Raw genomic sequence first — 16,447 nt, 5'->3', positions numbered from 1 at the left:
CTGAAACAATGTAGTTAGCTGGTTACCTCTAACAATCCCAGGGCACCATGTACCTTTACTTTAAATATAAGCTGGAAGACATGATCACGGTAGTCTACAATAAAATAAATCATGTTAAATGAAGACAAAGGCAACACAGGGAAAGGTTGACACATGTACTCACTTGTTCTGTATATTCCATTAAGAGGGGTGCTTTCTCTCTCCTCATAAACAGAGAACACTTTGACCAGATAGTCGGTAAATGGCAAGAGATCTGCCAAAAAACAGAGAGAAGTAAGAAATCACCCTGCCAACAGGTCTTTGATCTATTTATACCAGCATGTTGCATCCATGAAGTATAATCAAGTAACACGATCAATCATAGCACCCCAACTCATCTGGAATCTTACTTGTTAGAACCACCATGTTATCAGACGGGGAGATAGTTAGCTCTGTCACATCATCAGCCTTCTTAAGAGGAGAAAATCGTACGAGGAAGCTGGACAACTCAATAGAAGATGGAGGTACCCATGTGACACGCATGGCGTCGGGCCCAACATTGGTAAAACGCAGGTCCGTTGGTGGAGGAACAGCTAAAATGGCGACAGAAATCTATATTAGACTGATATTGTAAGAGGGACACAATTACCCGTCCCAGACATTATGCCATGCACAAGATGCATGCAGGGTGTACCCGATTCTATGGGTTTTAAAAGACTTGATTTCTTTTTTGCATTAGTGCTTTTGAGCACTTCTTCAGGGGCGATTACCCTGTGTGTTTGGGGACATAGCTGTGAAATGTTGTAGCTTGTTAGCATATGGCAAAAATTAGATTCATGGATTCAGACATGCAGAAATCTGAAAAAGATCAAAAACCCTAGAAATTTGTGTACTGCAGGTATGGTCTTGCCTTACAGAATTTTAAGTCTTTCAAAACCCACACAATCCACCAATGGTACATCACCACCAGTGATGGAGTTGTGACATTTTGTGTATTGTTGTATATTTTGGCACTGAAGGGTACATCTTCAATCAAAAGCTAATATCAGATAGAAGGGAACCCGGGTGTCTTATGTCATTTATTAAACATATGTATCATCCTATGGCCCTTGTGAAAAACTGATGGCCCCTGGATTTCAAAGACTAGTCATCCCATGTCAAGCAGTAGTAACCGCCTCCTGTATTTATTGACCGGTCTCACAGCACCATGGGAGAATTTTGGTTCCCCTCTCCCATTATGAACTGGAATGCATTCGCCACCAGGTATGATCTGCTTGTTAATTTCCTGAATGATCTTATACCGTGCTCTGAGATATTTGCAACATGCCCATTAATTCACTACAGTGTCCTTCAATCTTAAACCACGAGCCAATAGCGTATTATGTAGGAACTCCCAAAATCAGACTGTTTACCAATGCCTTCAAACAATTAAACCAGTCAATGTGAAAATATGCAACAATACAGAAAATCAGGCATTTATATGGGATTGCACAACTGCAATCTTGTATAAAAACAGTAATTTAGGAGTTTGAGATATTTTATAATAAGCCCAACAACCCCCCCCCCAGGAAGAAAAAAAAAAACAAAAAAAAAACGCATGCATCTCCCATCTCATTGTTTATCATGCTCCATAGAGGGAGGGGCAGTACTGTAATGAGAATCACCAGCGTATTAGTTAACTCCATGTCCTAAAATACATGATCCATGTAACTGTCAACAAAGTTTCATATAAATCAATCTGGAAACTGGCCTGCCTTGGTTTGAGCAATGTTGGTCACCAATAGACAGAGCAGATTTCACTTCATACATTTATCTGCAGTGGCCAGGGGCCAAAGGACATTAAATATAATGCTGTGATCATATCAAAGAGCAAGCATGTGCTCATGCAACGCAACTGCCCTCAAAATGCAGAACGTTATATGATGCAATGCAAAACAAGATTTAGGATAGGGGTTTTTTTTGCCCATGCTGCTCACTTTCCTTCAGTTGAAAAGCTCTCTAGCTGTATGACATTATTGAGCCCTTATCCAACTTGCTGGTGATTCTGTACAGTTCTACCTATCCCGCGGCAAACCAGCAGGCTTTGTGCAATCACCCGTATGCTGTACGATTGTGGTCGGAACACTCTCGCCGCCATTAATGAGTGTTATCACGCTGATCTCATAGTCAATGCCAGGCTCCAGTCCTGAAACCTTGTAATACCCCTCCATGGGGCCCACAAATTCCTCGTAGATAGGTACGGACTCGCCTGCCGCGATCACCGTGATTCGGTAGCCAATTATGGATGAGGAATTAAGAGGCGTCCACCTCAGATCAATACTCGAGTCGGTTACATCGACAAACTTTAGGTCAGTGAGCTGGGGGATCTCTGGCAGGGTGAGTAAGGAAGAAGCCGAAGGTGTAGAGGCAGGGGAAAGCAAAGCAGGTCAATCATGGTTTGCATAATTACAGGGAACATTTAAGACAAAAGCAACAAAATTTGATAGACAAAAGCAACACAATTAAAAAGCAGTTGATATTCTAAGTGCATCAAGACTAGCCAATAATAAGAATAATGGCATTGATGTATTTCTGCAGACCCCAAGCCAAAAATCATCTGCACATGCAGTCAACACTTGCCACCATCATGTTCTACTTGTTAATGGTTTAATTATTACATAGAGATTTGTATAGCGCCGTCATATCGCACAGCACTGAGCAAAGTGGTCTTACAAGTTGAGAGAACTCATGGTTTAACCCATTTGTTTTGTAAAGTAGGTTCAAGTACAAGTAAAAACTATTATAGTATTAAGAGCTAAGCATTTTTAGCAAATAACTGCATTTTAAGGTTATTAAATGGTTACATGCGAACATTTCACAAGTTTGAAGGCTTCCGATAACACCGTTTGGTTTGTTTCTTACCAGCAAACATAAATAAGTATGATGCACTAAGGTATCAGCAAGTGATTATGAGCCATTTGTAAAGCATTTGATGCAGTAAAAAAATCCATCAATCAGGCTGCCATTACAACGACATTAATTCAACCTATGCTATTAAGGGGATAGCATAGAGTTACCTTGAGTGAAAATCTCTGAGATGGGAACACTTTCCTCGTCCCCTTTAACTGCATAGACACTGACATTGTACTCCACCCCTGGGCTCAGATTCTCAAAGACACAGGAAGTGTGTGTTGCGTCCACTTCTTCCTCCAGGGAATAGCCATGCTGGCCAGTAGTAGGCGTGTTGGTGATTCTGTAGCCAGTGACCCCTAAGGATTACAAAACCACATGATGAACATACTGCAGGAGGTTGCGATGTAATGGTAACCGTAGAAGACTTATGGCAGACATTGCACACATATTCTAATTTTATATACCATATAGGCCGCATCCCCCCCCCCCCCCCCACACACACTTTTAAGTCTTTAAAGTGGGGATGTGGCCTATCTGAGTTTAGCGCAGGGATGTGCAATTCTTATTGCCCAACGCATTTTTTTTCCTCTCTTTTTCATTTACAATTGCTGCAGGGGACCTGGATCCTACTCTCCGGCAGCCAGTGGGCATCTGCATGTAGACAACCTCCGCCGCTGGCACTGCCGCCAGGGCTTCTATGGTGGAGCACCAGCGTGACATAACCTTCCGGTGCTCCACCATAGAAGCCCTGGCGGAAGCCCTGACATCGTGCAGACATCCCCCAGCCAGCCCCGCTAGACACCAGGGAGTCAGGGCGTGGCATATCTATAAGTAAGCTGCATTATGAATGGGGGGGGGCCTTAAGATAGCTACTGGTTTTCTGTTAAGCTAGATACCAAAATGTCAAGATACATGCATTTCTGTGCATACTGTTTTACCATTCCACTGTATTTCTTTAAAATAGCACCAAACTTTTAGGGTGCGGCCTATATTCGAGCCAATACGGTAAATTAAAAGGTTACCTGGAGATGTGCTTCTGTCCCAGAAAACAGTTAAGGTGGCCGTATCTGGGCTTGGGTGAAGGCGTAGATTGACAGGTGGGGAGAGAGCTGAAAACAAAAATCCCAACTTCATCAGCAGAGGGTAAAAAAGTAAACTAAGAAAACCAGTTTCACATTAGGGGTAAGAAAAAAGAAACACAAAAGCAGCCTGAAGGCATTGCATTTTATAGATAACTGCACTCCCCTTTCCATGCAGCATGTAAATTGAATCCTTACGTGTCACAACAGTCTTTGTGATAGGAGTGTCCCTCTCTACGCCATCCTGGACAACCGAGATACTATAGGTATATTCAACGCCAGGTGTCAGACCAGAGATCACAATGCTGCCGGATTCTGAGATGACTTCACGAGGAGCCTCCCCACCTTGGCTTGGTCGCACATCCAGCTGTATGAATGAATAAGTACAAATTAGATTTGTCATCATCATCATCATCATCAACCCTCCTGTTGTACACAATACACTTTAGGGCCATGCAATAAAAATTAAAGCACTCACCATACTGCTGGACCAGAAAGCATGGCAAGAGAAAGGTAGCAGTGCTATAATGAGCCAAGTACCAGAAGTATAACCCAACTAAGCAAAAATAAGCAATCCTAAAGAATTTTATGTATTACGCTGTACGTTAGGTTTGGTTTAAATGCTTTGCGGATGACAGGGATACTGAAGATACCCTTACCTTGAACCCTATTCTTGGTACTGGGGTCCATGTTATGACTATGGTGGTCTCGGTAACTTCTGTGTTGTAATGAGGGATAGAGCCAACTGGTTCCACTGCAAGATCAATTGAGACATTCAGAATATATTAAAGATGATGAAAAAAATGGTTCTTAGAAGAAAGTGTTTGTTTAAAATAAATAAAACATTATTTATATTTAAACTCATGACCAAACACAGCACTGGTTTGATCAAGAGGAATTCCTGTACGCATTTATCGCGACCCATGTTGCCATCATCATCCCAGGACATAAAGCTCACCATTGAAAATGGCTGCTTCAACCTCCAGCCAGCAGACTGCTTGATGTGGCCAGACAGCGCAAACCACACCTTTACAGAATGTTCCTCTATGGTTTTCACATCTAACAGTTATTAGAGCTATTTGAAGTATGAGCAGACAAGGACTAAACATGCATGCTGGTCTCCAAGCTAGAGATTATCTAATAAAAAATAAATAAAAATAACCGAGGTAGAAGGGAAAGCGCAGGGAAAAATTCTTAGAATGCCGACATTCTTAACCTATTCACTACCCCAATGCCTGGGAATAACTTTACAAATTTGATGCAAAGTGTAAATTAAACAAATGCAGTGGATGTCCCACTGGTTTCATGGTGACTGCTCTAGATTTAGAATGTCGCACCATAATCGCGCTCTGTAAACTTCTCGCGAAATACATGAAAGTTATAGTGCATTTGGTATTCTAAAAGGGATTTCCTAGTTTCAATGCAAAAGTTCTACAATACAGATCACATTTGTACTTACAGGTTGAAAAGGTTTCAGAGGCACTGGTGCTCTGCTGATTGCCCTTCAAAGCCACTAGAGAAACGGTATATTCCGTGCCTGGCTGAAGGTTTTTGAGTTTGTAATTCGTTGCAGATGATCCTACATTATATTGGTTTGGCTGTCCACCCCGGGTTTGACCAACAGTAAGCAGATATTTGCCAATCTGAGCACGAGGAGGCGTCCAGGTGAGGATTACTGTGGAGTCTGTCACATCACGGAACCTCAAGTTTGTTGGTGCATCAAGTTCTGTAGGAAGAAAATAAAAAAAATATAAAAAAAAAATAATATATATATAATTTGAACAACTAGTAACACACACACAAAAAAAAAAACAAAAAACAAAACAAAAAAAACTTACTGGTTGTGTACTGTTCAACTAGAGGTTCACTCTCTTGCCCACGACTCACTGCATAGATTTCAAAAGAGTATGTAGTTCCAGGAGTCAAGTTCATAACTTCTGCAAATGTGTTCCTACCAACTGGGATATTCTGGGTAGCAGAGTCGGAGGGGCTAACTGGTATCACCATAACACGATACCCAGATACCTCACTTGGAGGAGGGGTCCAAGAGATTGTGATTTTAACATCTGTTAGTTCAATAACCTGCATTTCTGTTGGTGATGATACGTGCACTAAAGAAGGATAGAAAGAAGGAAAAAAGATGTTACTTTTTAGCAAAACATTTCAAATGAATATAACCCAACAACTATATATCTACAGACATACCGAAATAAATATTTGAATTTTGTAATAAACAAATTTATTTTGGAATGAGAAAGATTTATGCCACCCTATCAAGTTTTAATGTTTTAAAATTGTGCTAGTTTTAACAAAAAGATCACCCAGTGGGACAATCTTCACTTTGCAACATTACTTCTGATTTCAGATCTCAAGAGTCTTTTCCTCTTCACACAAGACAAAAAAAAAAAAACCACGTATTACCTTTCTGTGGTGTTCCTGTGGTTCCCTGCTGAATTATAATTGGAACACTCTCTTGATTATCTTCTACTGCAAAGATAGTGATGTTGTATTCAATTCCAGGAAGAAGCTCACTAAGAGTCACTGATGTAGCAGTATCTGGTAGGATGAGTTCTGTGCTGCTACCTTCCACTGATGGAGAATACACAACCCTGTAGCCTGGAACAGAGGATATGCAAACAATTTATATAAGCAAACACATCCACGTTACAAAAGATCCTTAAGAGATTAAGAAATGGGAGTTAAACTATGTATTCGAGAACATAATCTGCATAACACATTACAGAAAGATCACTCATGCTGCAACATTTTTGTTTTCTTAAAATGCCTAAAAACAAAACCCCCCACACACCTCAACCATTCATAGTACAACATAAATAAAAACAAGGAAGGCCATGAATTTTCAGTTCTCACCTGTTATGGGAGCCTGTGGTTTGGCCCAGGTGACCACTATCGAGGTATCGTCAACATTTTTTACATCATATGTTGGGGGAGCATCAGGAGCTAACACACAGAAAGAAAGTCAACCAATTAAGTACTTTTGTAGGAAACTCCTGTTCTAAATGCCAAGATATTAAAAGTTCATCATGATGCTTAATGAACGTAAGTTTGCCAAACTTTCCTAAGGCAGACATGCACACAGTGGTGGCCAAATCTCATTAACACGGAACAAAACAAAAGTCTTTTGCAGTAGTGTTGATGCCAAACCTGCTTTCTATGTGGCTGGCAAAAGACATACTCACCGGTTGTCTGACTGGTTGACAGAATAAGGCTTCTCTCTCCTTCCTCTGTAATCTGATAAACATTCACATTGTATCTACGACCTGGCAAGAGATCTGGAATACTGACCGAAGTGGCAGTGTTGGGGAGATCTAGAAAGAAAAAGAAAAAAACGAACATTACATAAGCATCTAGTGTCACATTTCCTAGAGTGCCAAAACAGCCTCTATAAAGGGCAGCTATGGCATTAATGAGCCTCTGCGGACTGTCAGAGCATGAGATCATAGCGGGTCCAGGGCCAGTCATATAAAGAGAGCCTGCGTACAAGTGTTCTCATTAGATGGGCCAAATAGTTCTCATTTGCTTTCAACTTCTATGTTCTATCAAAACTAAATGCAACCCCCCCCCCCATTACAATATAACATACAATATACACACACACACACACCACAAGCCTAATTTAGCATTTTGTTAGTTGATGTCACATTAATCACACCATCAGTTGACCCAAAAAGACACGTACCCAGGTAGCGCTTGTCATCTCCCTCCTCACTGAGCTCATACTCCACACGGAAGCCGGAAACTGTGTCAGATGCAGAGACCCAGGATACCACAAAGCTGTTGGACGTGATTTCTGTGACCGCTTCAGAAGTGGTCACTAACGAAGGAGGTGGTGTGGTTTCTCCCGTCTCCGTATGACCTACAAAAGCAAATATAGGCGTATTAGAATTATTTACTGAACGCTATGCTGGCCTTGAGAGAATAAGGGGAAACAGGGCTCTCAGATGTTAATGCTGCACCTATTTTAGGTAACTAGTACATCAAATTAATGATTAGAACTCACGTGAGAGTTTAGAGATTCTAAGCCAATATATGAAGTGTTGTGCAGTCAACAGGAAGATATTAAAATACCTTCTTTAATAAAAAAACTTTTCTAACAGGAGGATCAAATACACCACAGAATGTTTATTGCAACTGTAAAGAAGCTTATATATTTGAGCCATACCAACCTAAAAGTGTCAAGTATAAAAGGGAACTTCATTAGTTCCCCATTAAATCAGCTATTCTTAAGTGGCCAGACTAAAAGCTCAAAAATTTCATCCTGGCAGAATAAGTCGGATTTCTCTCCCAGGCACAATGAACACTTTTCAATGCTTTATTTAGAACAGATTAAATCACTTATCTACAAAGCAAACATTCTGACAGATCGTATCTGAAGTGGGAGATTTACTGAACCCAAAATACCCTCCAGAAGACTACATTCTTTGCACACTCATTTGATTTAGTGGGATGTAAGAAGCTTAATGTATATGGGAACACTGTCAAGAAGCTAAAAATATGTTTGAGAACTTTGTGTGACCTGTGCTCAAAGAAAATCCCATACTATACTGACAAGCAGATGAAATATGCAGATGTATTAATTGCAAAAATAAAAACAAACAAACTTGCACAAAAATAAAGCCACTTTTAAGGCTTTCACCACTTGAGATCACATGACACCTTTCTAGTTAAGCCCAAGACCGAGAATCACTCACTGGATAAGGTTGTAGTAGTGGTGGTAAAATCAAAACGTGTGACCTCCCGTTGGCCATACTGCAGGATGCTGACCAGCTGCCCCTCGTAGACTATACCGGGCTTCAGACCAGAGATTGTGTAAGAGTTCAGGTGTCCTGGAATGTTTGCTTGTTTCCATCCACCGGGCTTGTTTTTCTGAAAAGATTGAGAAAAAAAAAAAAAAAAAAAAGGGGAGTTAGAGTTCTGTATACACAAGAAGCTACTACCAAGTATCTATGCTCAGCGGTGGCAATGTCTATACCTCTCCAACAGCACAAAATCGACCAAATTAAATAATGGCCATCTTAATTTTAATCTTTATAGCACAGAATGACACTCAAACTAGTACTGCTTTTAACATTTTCCTATTGAGGGGATGCAATAGAAGTATACAAAAAGTTTGTATACCTATACGCTGTACCATAACCAAGTCAACTGTTGTATCAGCCATGTATCTGGAGCTGGGGTAGAGCTCCATTTTTTATATAATGGACAATGTATTGAAGAATTGAATCTTACAGTAATATGTAGAATCAGTGACCAATGAATAGGTCTTTATCCTTCATTGTTTAGGAGGTGACCCTTAAACCAAGGAGGCGCCAACATTTCCCTAATCTGCACTTCTTCCAATCTAGACCCATAATTGAATGGTTTGGCAATGTATCATTTCATGTGCGTTAATGTAAAGACACGTTTAATGTTTAATAGGATTACCTCATCAGCTCCTCCTTATCAGTTATATTAATATAGGATTTAGTTGACAGAAGAATAAAATAAAGACAGAGGGAGCTAGGCTCAAAGGCTAGCATTCAAAAGGGGCAGACTATGTACATATATAATGAAAACATTTGGAGACCCTTAAGAAGCCATTCAGGTGTTCTGAAGCACCTCTACTGACGTCCATCTTCTTTATGTTTGCCAAAGATAACACAGATCACTTGTACTTTATATGACCTGGCTTGGTTTGTAGACACAATAGATTGAGTAGAAAGATAAAAGGTGGTCTCCTGTTTACACATTGAGCTATATGATCCTTGTCAAAGAAGAAGAGCAGATGCTAACATAGCTAAGTTAGAGGTCAGTATTCAAGCCCCTCTCTTCTAGCTGAATACATTCCATTTGTAGGACTTTGACACACATTCAAAACAAAGTTCTTGAAAAGCCAGAGGATCCTGAGAACCTGTTGCTTGTTTGAGCTAATAAAGCCAAGACAAACACCAAATAAAGAGAGCAGACTTACAGGCTTCCAACGAAGTATGTACTGCTTGATCAGAGAAGACTGAGGCGCACTCCACTGGATGGGGTGAGAGTTGGGAAGGTTGCCATTCTCAGTTATAATAACTTGCACTGGTCCAGCTCCAGCTAATAACAAAAAACCACACAAACAGAAGTTACACATTAGCAGAACGGACTTTAATTATGAATGGGCCACATTCCCTTGGTAGACATCTTGTGAGAACATACACCAGAGGACTAATTAACAAAAAATGTGGCAAGGGAAATTATGTTAATGAGTTAACAAATATGGATGGGGCTACAGTAAATTAGGGAAGATGTCTGTGCGATCACCATTGAAACCCAATGCCTTGCCCTGTTGTACTCCAGGAAAATAAATAAAGTCTAGAGGAAACAGTATTCAATTTGCACCGTTATACTGGAGACCAAGTTGCCAGGACAATACAATATGAAAAGCAGTCAGGAAGACGCTGCTTCCTTGTTTTCTTAAAGAAACAAACAGGTATTGAAATTTAACAAAAAAAAAAAAAAAAGCCAGGAACAGAATGATGTTATTTCCCCTTGTAACTCCATTTTTTGCTTCCTATAGCCCACTGCCTTTTGGGAAGGGTGCAGAGTCACCATGGCCCGAGCAGACTGTCCTTGCAATGTGTGTTACTGTTTGAACAATCTGTGGGACTGAACAAATACATTGAAGGCAATCTCCGGGTCATTCCTCTGGTAGCAAACTGCTGTGCATGGAATGTCAATGTTCTTACACAAGATTTTGTAGGATAAAGGTGCTCTCCAGAATACATTCCAACAGGGGGGGGGGGGGGGGGGGGGACAAGTTATACTATGTGAATAAGGGACATAATATAGATGCATCTTAAGTGCCTACACGACAGGGAAGGAAGCAACAAAACATATTTCACTGCCATAACACATGATTTTAGGGAGGGTAAACCATCAAAAAGTGCAGTGAATTTCTTTGTGCACTGGTAACAGAGTGAAGGGTAAACAGCCATAGTATATAAGGCTGAAAAAAAAGACCTAAGTCCATGAAGTCAAACCCTTCTACCTAACCTTCCTACTCTTGATCAAGAAGCCACACACACAAAAAAAAAAAAAAAAAAAAAATTAAGCTACTTTGAATTCTGCCATCAAGGGGAAAAATTCCTTAGACTCTTCTGCAGGGGACATCTTTTACAAGCCATCTTAAAATAGGTAGGATGGTCATTCAGTGATCTCAACCCATAGAACAGGAATGAAAAAGTATTCGACAGTTAACTTGTTTTCTAAATAGCTGCTTCTGTTTGCTTGTCAGTTTCCTGGAAGGCCCGGGTAAAAGGTTATATTGGTCAGTTGGAATGAACATGGGACTTTGCCATTTTATTGCATCACAGAGATGCAGTTTAGTGAATAAAATAACCAAAAAATATACATGACCCAAATACAGTAGGGAGAATAAGCATTTCTTTATACTGAAAGCCATAGAGCATCAATTCCGCTATTCCAGTCACCAGGGAAAGATTCCTTTACAAGGAGGTCACGGGACTGCAGCCAAATAAGAACTCTTAATACACAGACGAGAGAGTCCTTACCTGGGTAAGACTGAGGTTGGCAGTGCCATTCTCCAATTCCGTTGCCATAACAGTAACACTGGTACCGGACACCATTGAGATTTTTCTCCCAAGAGTCCCCAATCTGAAAGAATTGGCGGGTCTCAGAGTCCTGGCATTGATCTGAAAAACATTACATGTTAGCATGTTCCCGGCACGGCCTCAACCTTTTACAGCCATTCATATTTAATCCAGGTAAAAGCAGAGATTATAATAGCAGTATTTTAGAAAATAAGGATGATTAAATGATTAGTGGAGTACACATGTGTGCGCACACAGGTCCTTGGGCTCTTGAGCACAGTTATTTCATGTTCTTTGACACTGCATGTAAGGATGAACCCAGATAATGTTCCAGGCAATTGAATATAAACAGTGTACTTAATCCCCCACTCCCCCTAGAACAAACACCGTTCCTGTGGTCTTTGCTCTATGTCCTCAATTATTTGAATGACTGCCAATGAAAACAGAATGAACTCTGCTACATTTTGTAATACTTAATTCAACAAACCGGTCAGATCACCCACTCATTCACTTTTACTAGGACCCTATCTAAATGGGAATTTAGAGAAGTTATCCACCAATATGCATAGTTAGCTGAGCTGAACAAATGCATTTATGGCCTGCAACGCATGCCATAATTTGAGTCCACATGTTGTCACCCCCCCCTCCTCCCATGTATGAAAGGTCACCCTACACCCAAACACTTGTTGTTAATGAAACCCTATCTACTCACCAATAGCATCACATTTCCATCTGCCACGTCCCTGGCCAAAGCAAGTGCAGTTCATCATGTGTCCTTCTTCATGACGTTTGTTAAAAGACTGGTTTACATCATAGGTGATACCATCCACAATGCACTGATCTGTACAAGGAGGCAGACATTTTCTTAAATGAATATAAAGACAATACACAATTGATACACATATAATCAATGCCACTAGACACCTGGGGTTCAATAAAGAAAAAATAAGCTTTCCCATTGACTGACAATTTTTAAAGTGTTGCCAGTATTTTTGAAGTCAAGATGGAAATTCTGCCAAGCAGTGCAAGTATTTGAAAAAGCCTTCCTCCCAATATAACAAACATACTTCTTGGAATCCCAGAGCAAAAACATTGTGTTTGGCTTCATACAATCACCAAAAAGAACATGATAGGACATGGAATTGAATATCCAGTAGTGGCCCTGTCAACGTTAATACAAACCACATTTCCATGAGCTACTGTGCCGGTCTGTGCTATAGTGACCTACTTTTCTACTAAAATAGATCAAGAACATCCTAAACTGCATAGAGTTGTATGAAAAGAAAATGCTACAGAGATGGCCTATGGATACATCTAGGATCTAGGTTAAAAGATCTGTTGGCACAGCACCAACTAATTTGAGCTGGAGGCTCATCACATTGAATCAGTGTCCCCTGTCAGAAGTCTGTCCACAGAAGACTCTGAAGTAGCTTCCTTGTTACGCTTTGAGAATTAGTATATGGCTACCAACTGTTGTTATCTTATGAGTTAGAGCATAACTTAACTAAATTATGCACACCTAATTACAAAACTAGGTATTGCATATCAGCAATAGGCACATTATTAAACCTCCAGTGAGAAGAATAAAACGAAGAGCAAACCAAGCCAATTACAGCTTGTTGTGAAATATGCATCTGAAGTACGGCATAGTACCTAAAGAACCAATTTTCAGTTTTAGATTTAATGGAATTTAATTTTACACCTCTGGGAACCATCGTGGATTCTTTATGAAAAACCACTACAGTTGTAATGTTGTTCAATCGAGCCTATTCGTGAAGCAGTGTTAATAATGTAATGCTGGCCTCTTGCAAACACTGGATTCTGTTTTCAGCTATGACAAGCAGGCCACACACTTCTTTACATGCCGACAGTAAGAAAATAGGATTTTAACCTTTAAGCTGGGAATATGCAACACAGTTCCACTCTCCACGGCCATTTCCAACACAGGTGCACCTCATCATATGGCCCTGATCATGCTGCTTGTCCCACTGATCTCCCACACGGTACATGACACCTTCGTTGGTGGTGCAAGTCTCCTCGTGAGCTGAATAAAAAGAACACAAGCAATGCATGCTTGACCATCTAAAAATCAACACGCCAGTGTATAGGGATAGATCTGCTTGGCTTTTTCAGTAGAGTCAAGCATAAAGTACTATATTCCTAGTGTGCAAGGCATAATCATTAAACATTCTATCAGCTTTCTACTTTATTACAGAGGCAGTTTACTAGCTTATGCCAAAGTAAATATAGTAAAGGATATTGGTATAATCATCTTGTAGTCTTAGTTACCTGCCATTGGGCAGAACCCAAACTTCTGGTCTACGTCATAGTTTGCTGTGGTTCCACACCACTTCATGTTGTCGCGGCGTCCCTCGGCGGTACAGTCTGTATAGTTGCGGTTGTTGTACAAAAATGGAAAGTGGCACAGTGCTCCATTGGAATTACCACCTCGAGTCTGAATCAGTGCTACAAAAGAAACAAGCATATTGCAAGTGGTTTGACAGCCATTTTTTTTTTTTTTTTTTTTTTTTGTATGCTGAAGTGACTGGTGTTGAGATGTAGATTGCGTACCAGTTTGTATAGTAAGTAAAAGGATAGCCAGCTCAATGTATTTGCACCTCAATTTTAATGGCTGGTACCATGATTCAATAGCAAGTCAATTCAGTTAAGGAGAAAGAACAGCCCCAATTTTACTGGGGACACGTGAAGTTAATAGTTTGCTTCACAGATCCTCATCTTTCTGTGCAATAAGTTATGTTTTACAACTATCCCTATAAAAGGGGCAGATTCAGGTGTAAAAACATGTGTTCTGCCCAAATGCACTGGGGTCTCGTACCCTCAATGCATTCTCCCTTACAGACTAGTATTGGGAACTTCTTCCCCCTTTTAACAACTGATATCTATGCCATGTCACTTGCTTCCATCAGGCACTTAACACATAACCTAGAGCACCAAATGAAACAGGTTGCATCTTAAATATTGCATTAACTTTCTTATCGACACTTCTTTGTCAGCAGAAGATATTAATTAGGAGCTCTAAACTCTTTCCCCAATATACAGTTTTACATTGAACAAAAAAAAAAACAAAAAAAAAAATAAAATAAATAAACTTACAACGCTGCTCTGAGCAGAAGGAATACTTCTTATCCTGGTCATAGTTGGAAGTGGTCCCACACCATAGTTTTCCATCCTGACGTCCCTCAGATGTGCAAGCATAGAAAGTTCTTCCCTCATGGATGAATGGAATTGCACAGGGCTCACCGTTTGCATTACCTCCATAAGTTGCAACTGAAACTGTTCAGAGAGAAGAGCAGCAAGAATGGTGTGAATCACACAAAAAAAAATAAAATAAAGAATCTTAAAAGAAGGTTCTTACCGAGAGTCATACAAGACTAGAACTCACCTGTTTCTTCGCAGCTGACTCCATTGCCAAGACATGTACAGAGCATCTGCTTGGCCCCCTGAGCTCTAATCCATTTCATTCCAATAGAGTAGAGGATGCCACTCTCGGTCACACAGTGAGAATATGGTTCCAGCTGTGCATCTGGCTGGTACACTGCAGTCTGTACGTTTGTGTGTGTGTTTAAGCCAGTGCCTATGAACAGATAACAGATCCATTAAAATTGTAATCCAGTTAAATTCAGGGTCCTAGAAACCATTTGCATATGTATGCATTACATGTTAGTTTACATGCTTAATGCAAAGAACAAGAGCAGCCAAGCATACAATGTAGAGCTGTAAGTGCTCTTATAAGCAGCCAAAGGAATGGTCCAGAACAATTCATCAAGAGAATGTACCCACAAGCACATTCTACAGATTTTGCCTCATTAAAAATGTTGAAACACCCTTTCTAATTGACCAGTACCTTGAGCAGAAGAATGTCTCTCGCATTTCCACTCCCCTCGTCCATTGCCCGTGCAGATACATTGCAGCAGGTTTCCTCTGGTGTCGGTTTTGCTCCAGGTGTCACCAATTTTGTAGGAGGTCTTGGTGTCCTGGTCATTACATCTGTCTGCAGAGAAACATTGACAATGGCAATTATGTTACTCCTGAATTATACAAGAGAAGTCACGAACATGCATGAAAAAAAAAAGTGGTGGGGGGGGGGCGGAATTGTACAGCCATAACACTTATCCTCTTTTACAGCAGAAAAATAGTGCCAATTAGTCTATCATACTGCACAGGAAACGCATGTGGTCAAGGAACACCAAACCATTAACAACCAGTTAGAAAAGGCAGAACCAAGATCCGTTTGCTTAGAGCAGTAGAAGCCTGGGTGCTTTTTCTGGCCTGGAACACCTAGGCCTAGGCCCGACACAGCCTCCACAGAACACTATACCTAGCACCAGGCGTACTTGGGAGTTGAGCACTTGAATATTCAGTCATATCCCGGCACTCGGTAGAATGGATGGCAGCTGGAGTTTATAATTTACCGAAGAACAACTATGCATTAAATTTCTTATGAAGAGACATACCATACTGTGGAATAGTAACATCTTAATAAAGACATGTTACCAGAGTATTTTAAAGGTGATGTCCTGCTAAACTGCACTCTGTGCCACACAAATAAATGTTATCAGATCTGTCAGCTTATTCTGTGTTCTGAAAGTTTCTTCAAGACACTTCAACGAGCTTTAGGTTTCTATGGCAACAGAAAATCCATACCTGCTTTTGTCTCACATGATTAAGAGTTCTTGCAAAAAGTTATGACGGGGTGGGGGTAACGTTTTATGTGATTAAATAGTTTCTTGGAAAGGTTGGATGATTAGACAGCTCAAGCTGCATTTATTTCCAAAAAGTGATTCAGCGGCGCAGGTTGACCACTGCTTTTAATCCGATCAACAATCATGTGTTTTAAGAGTGCAATAAAATGTTGTGCACATTATTTTGTGATGCCCCGGTGAGAAA

General features: G+C 40.4%; 1 protein-coding gene across 1 annotated transcript in view; it reads right to left on the bottom strand.

Annotated features, from left to right (window-relative positions):
- Positions 1–16,447, bottom strand: part of LOC149282400 (fibronectin-like) — a 33,121-nt gene that overhangs the window by 10,141 nt on the left and 6,533 nt on the right. The window contains exons 6-27 of the mRNA XM_089498275.1: positions 15,399–15,551; positions 14,943–15,134; positions 14,654–14,833; positions 13,829–14,005; positions 13,431–13,583; positions 12,252–12,380; positions 11,501–11,641; positions 9,922–10,043; positions 8,663–8,837; positions 7,651–7,827; positions 7,151–7,279; positions 6,822–6,911; positions 6,372–6,566; positions 5,789–6,061; positions 5,410–5,676; positions 4,610–4,704; positions 4,149–4,317; positions 3,894–3,980; positions 3,036–3,227; positions 2,075–2,347; positions 390–572; positions 164–253 (exon numbers count right to left, since the gene is read on the bottom strand). Coding sequence (XP_089354401.1) covers positions 164–253; positions 390–572; positions 2,075–2,347; positions 3,036–3,227; positions 3,894–3,980; positions 4,149–4,317; positions 4,610–4,704; positions 5,410–5,676; positions 5,789–6,061; positions 6,372–6,566; positions 6,822–6,911; positions 7,151–7,279; positions 7,651–7,827; positions 8,663–8,837; positions 9,922–10,043; positions 11,501–11,641; positions 12,252–12,380; positions 13,431–13,583; positions 13,829–14,005; positions 14,654–14,833; positions 14,943–15,134; positions 15,399–15,551 — 3,642 coding nt within the window. The remainder of the gene's footprint in view (positions 1–163; positions 254–389; positions 573–2,074; positions 2,348–3,035; positions 3,228–3,893; positions 3,981–4,148; positions 4,318–4,609; positions 4,705–5,409; positions 5,677–5,788; positions 6,062–6,371; positions 6,567–6,821; positions 6,912–7,150; positions 7,280–7,650; positions 7,828–8,662; positions 8,838–9,921; positions 10,044–11,500; positions 11,642–12,251; positions 12,381–13,430; positions 13,584–13,828; positions 14,006–14,653; positions 14,834–14,942; positions 15,135–15,398; positions 15,552–16,447) is intronic.

Source organism: Sceloporus occidentalis, unplaced genomic scaffold (genome assembly GCF_023333645.1).
Source record: "Sceloporus occidentalis isolate IW3139 unplaced genomic scaffold, rSceOcc1.0.p SCAF_117, whole genome shotgun sequence".
NCBI lineage: Eukaryota > Metazoa > Chordata > Lepidosauria > Squamata > Phrynosomatidae > Sceloporus > Sceloporus occidentalis.
The sequence above is the reverse complement of the archived record's forward strand: the minus strand, read 5'-3'. Positions and strand labels throughout refer to the sequence as shown.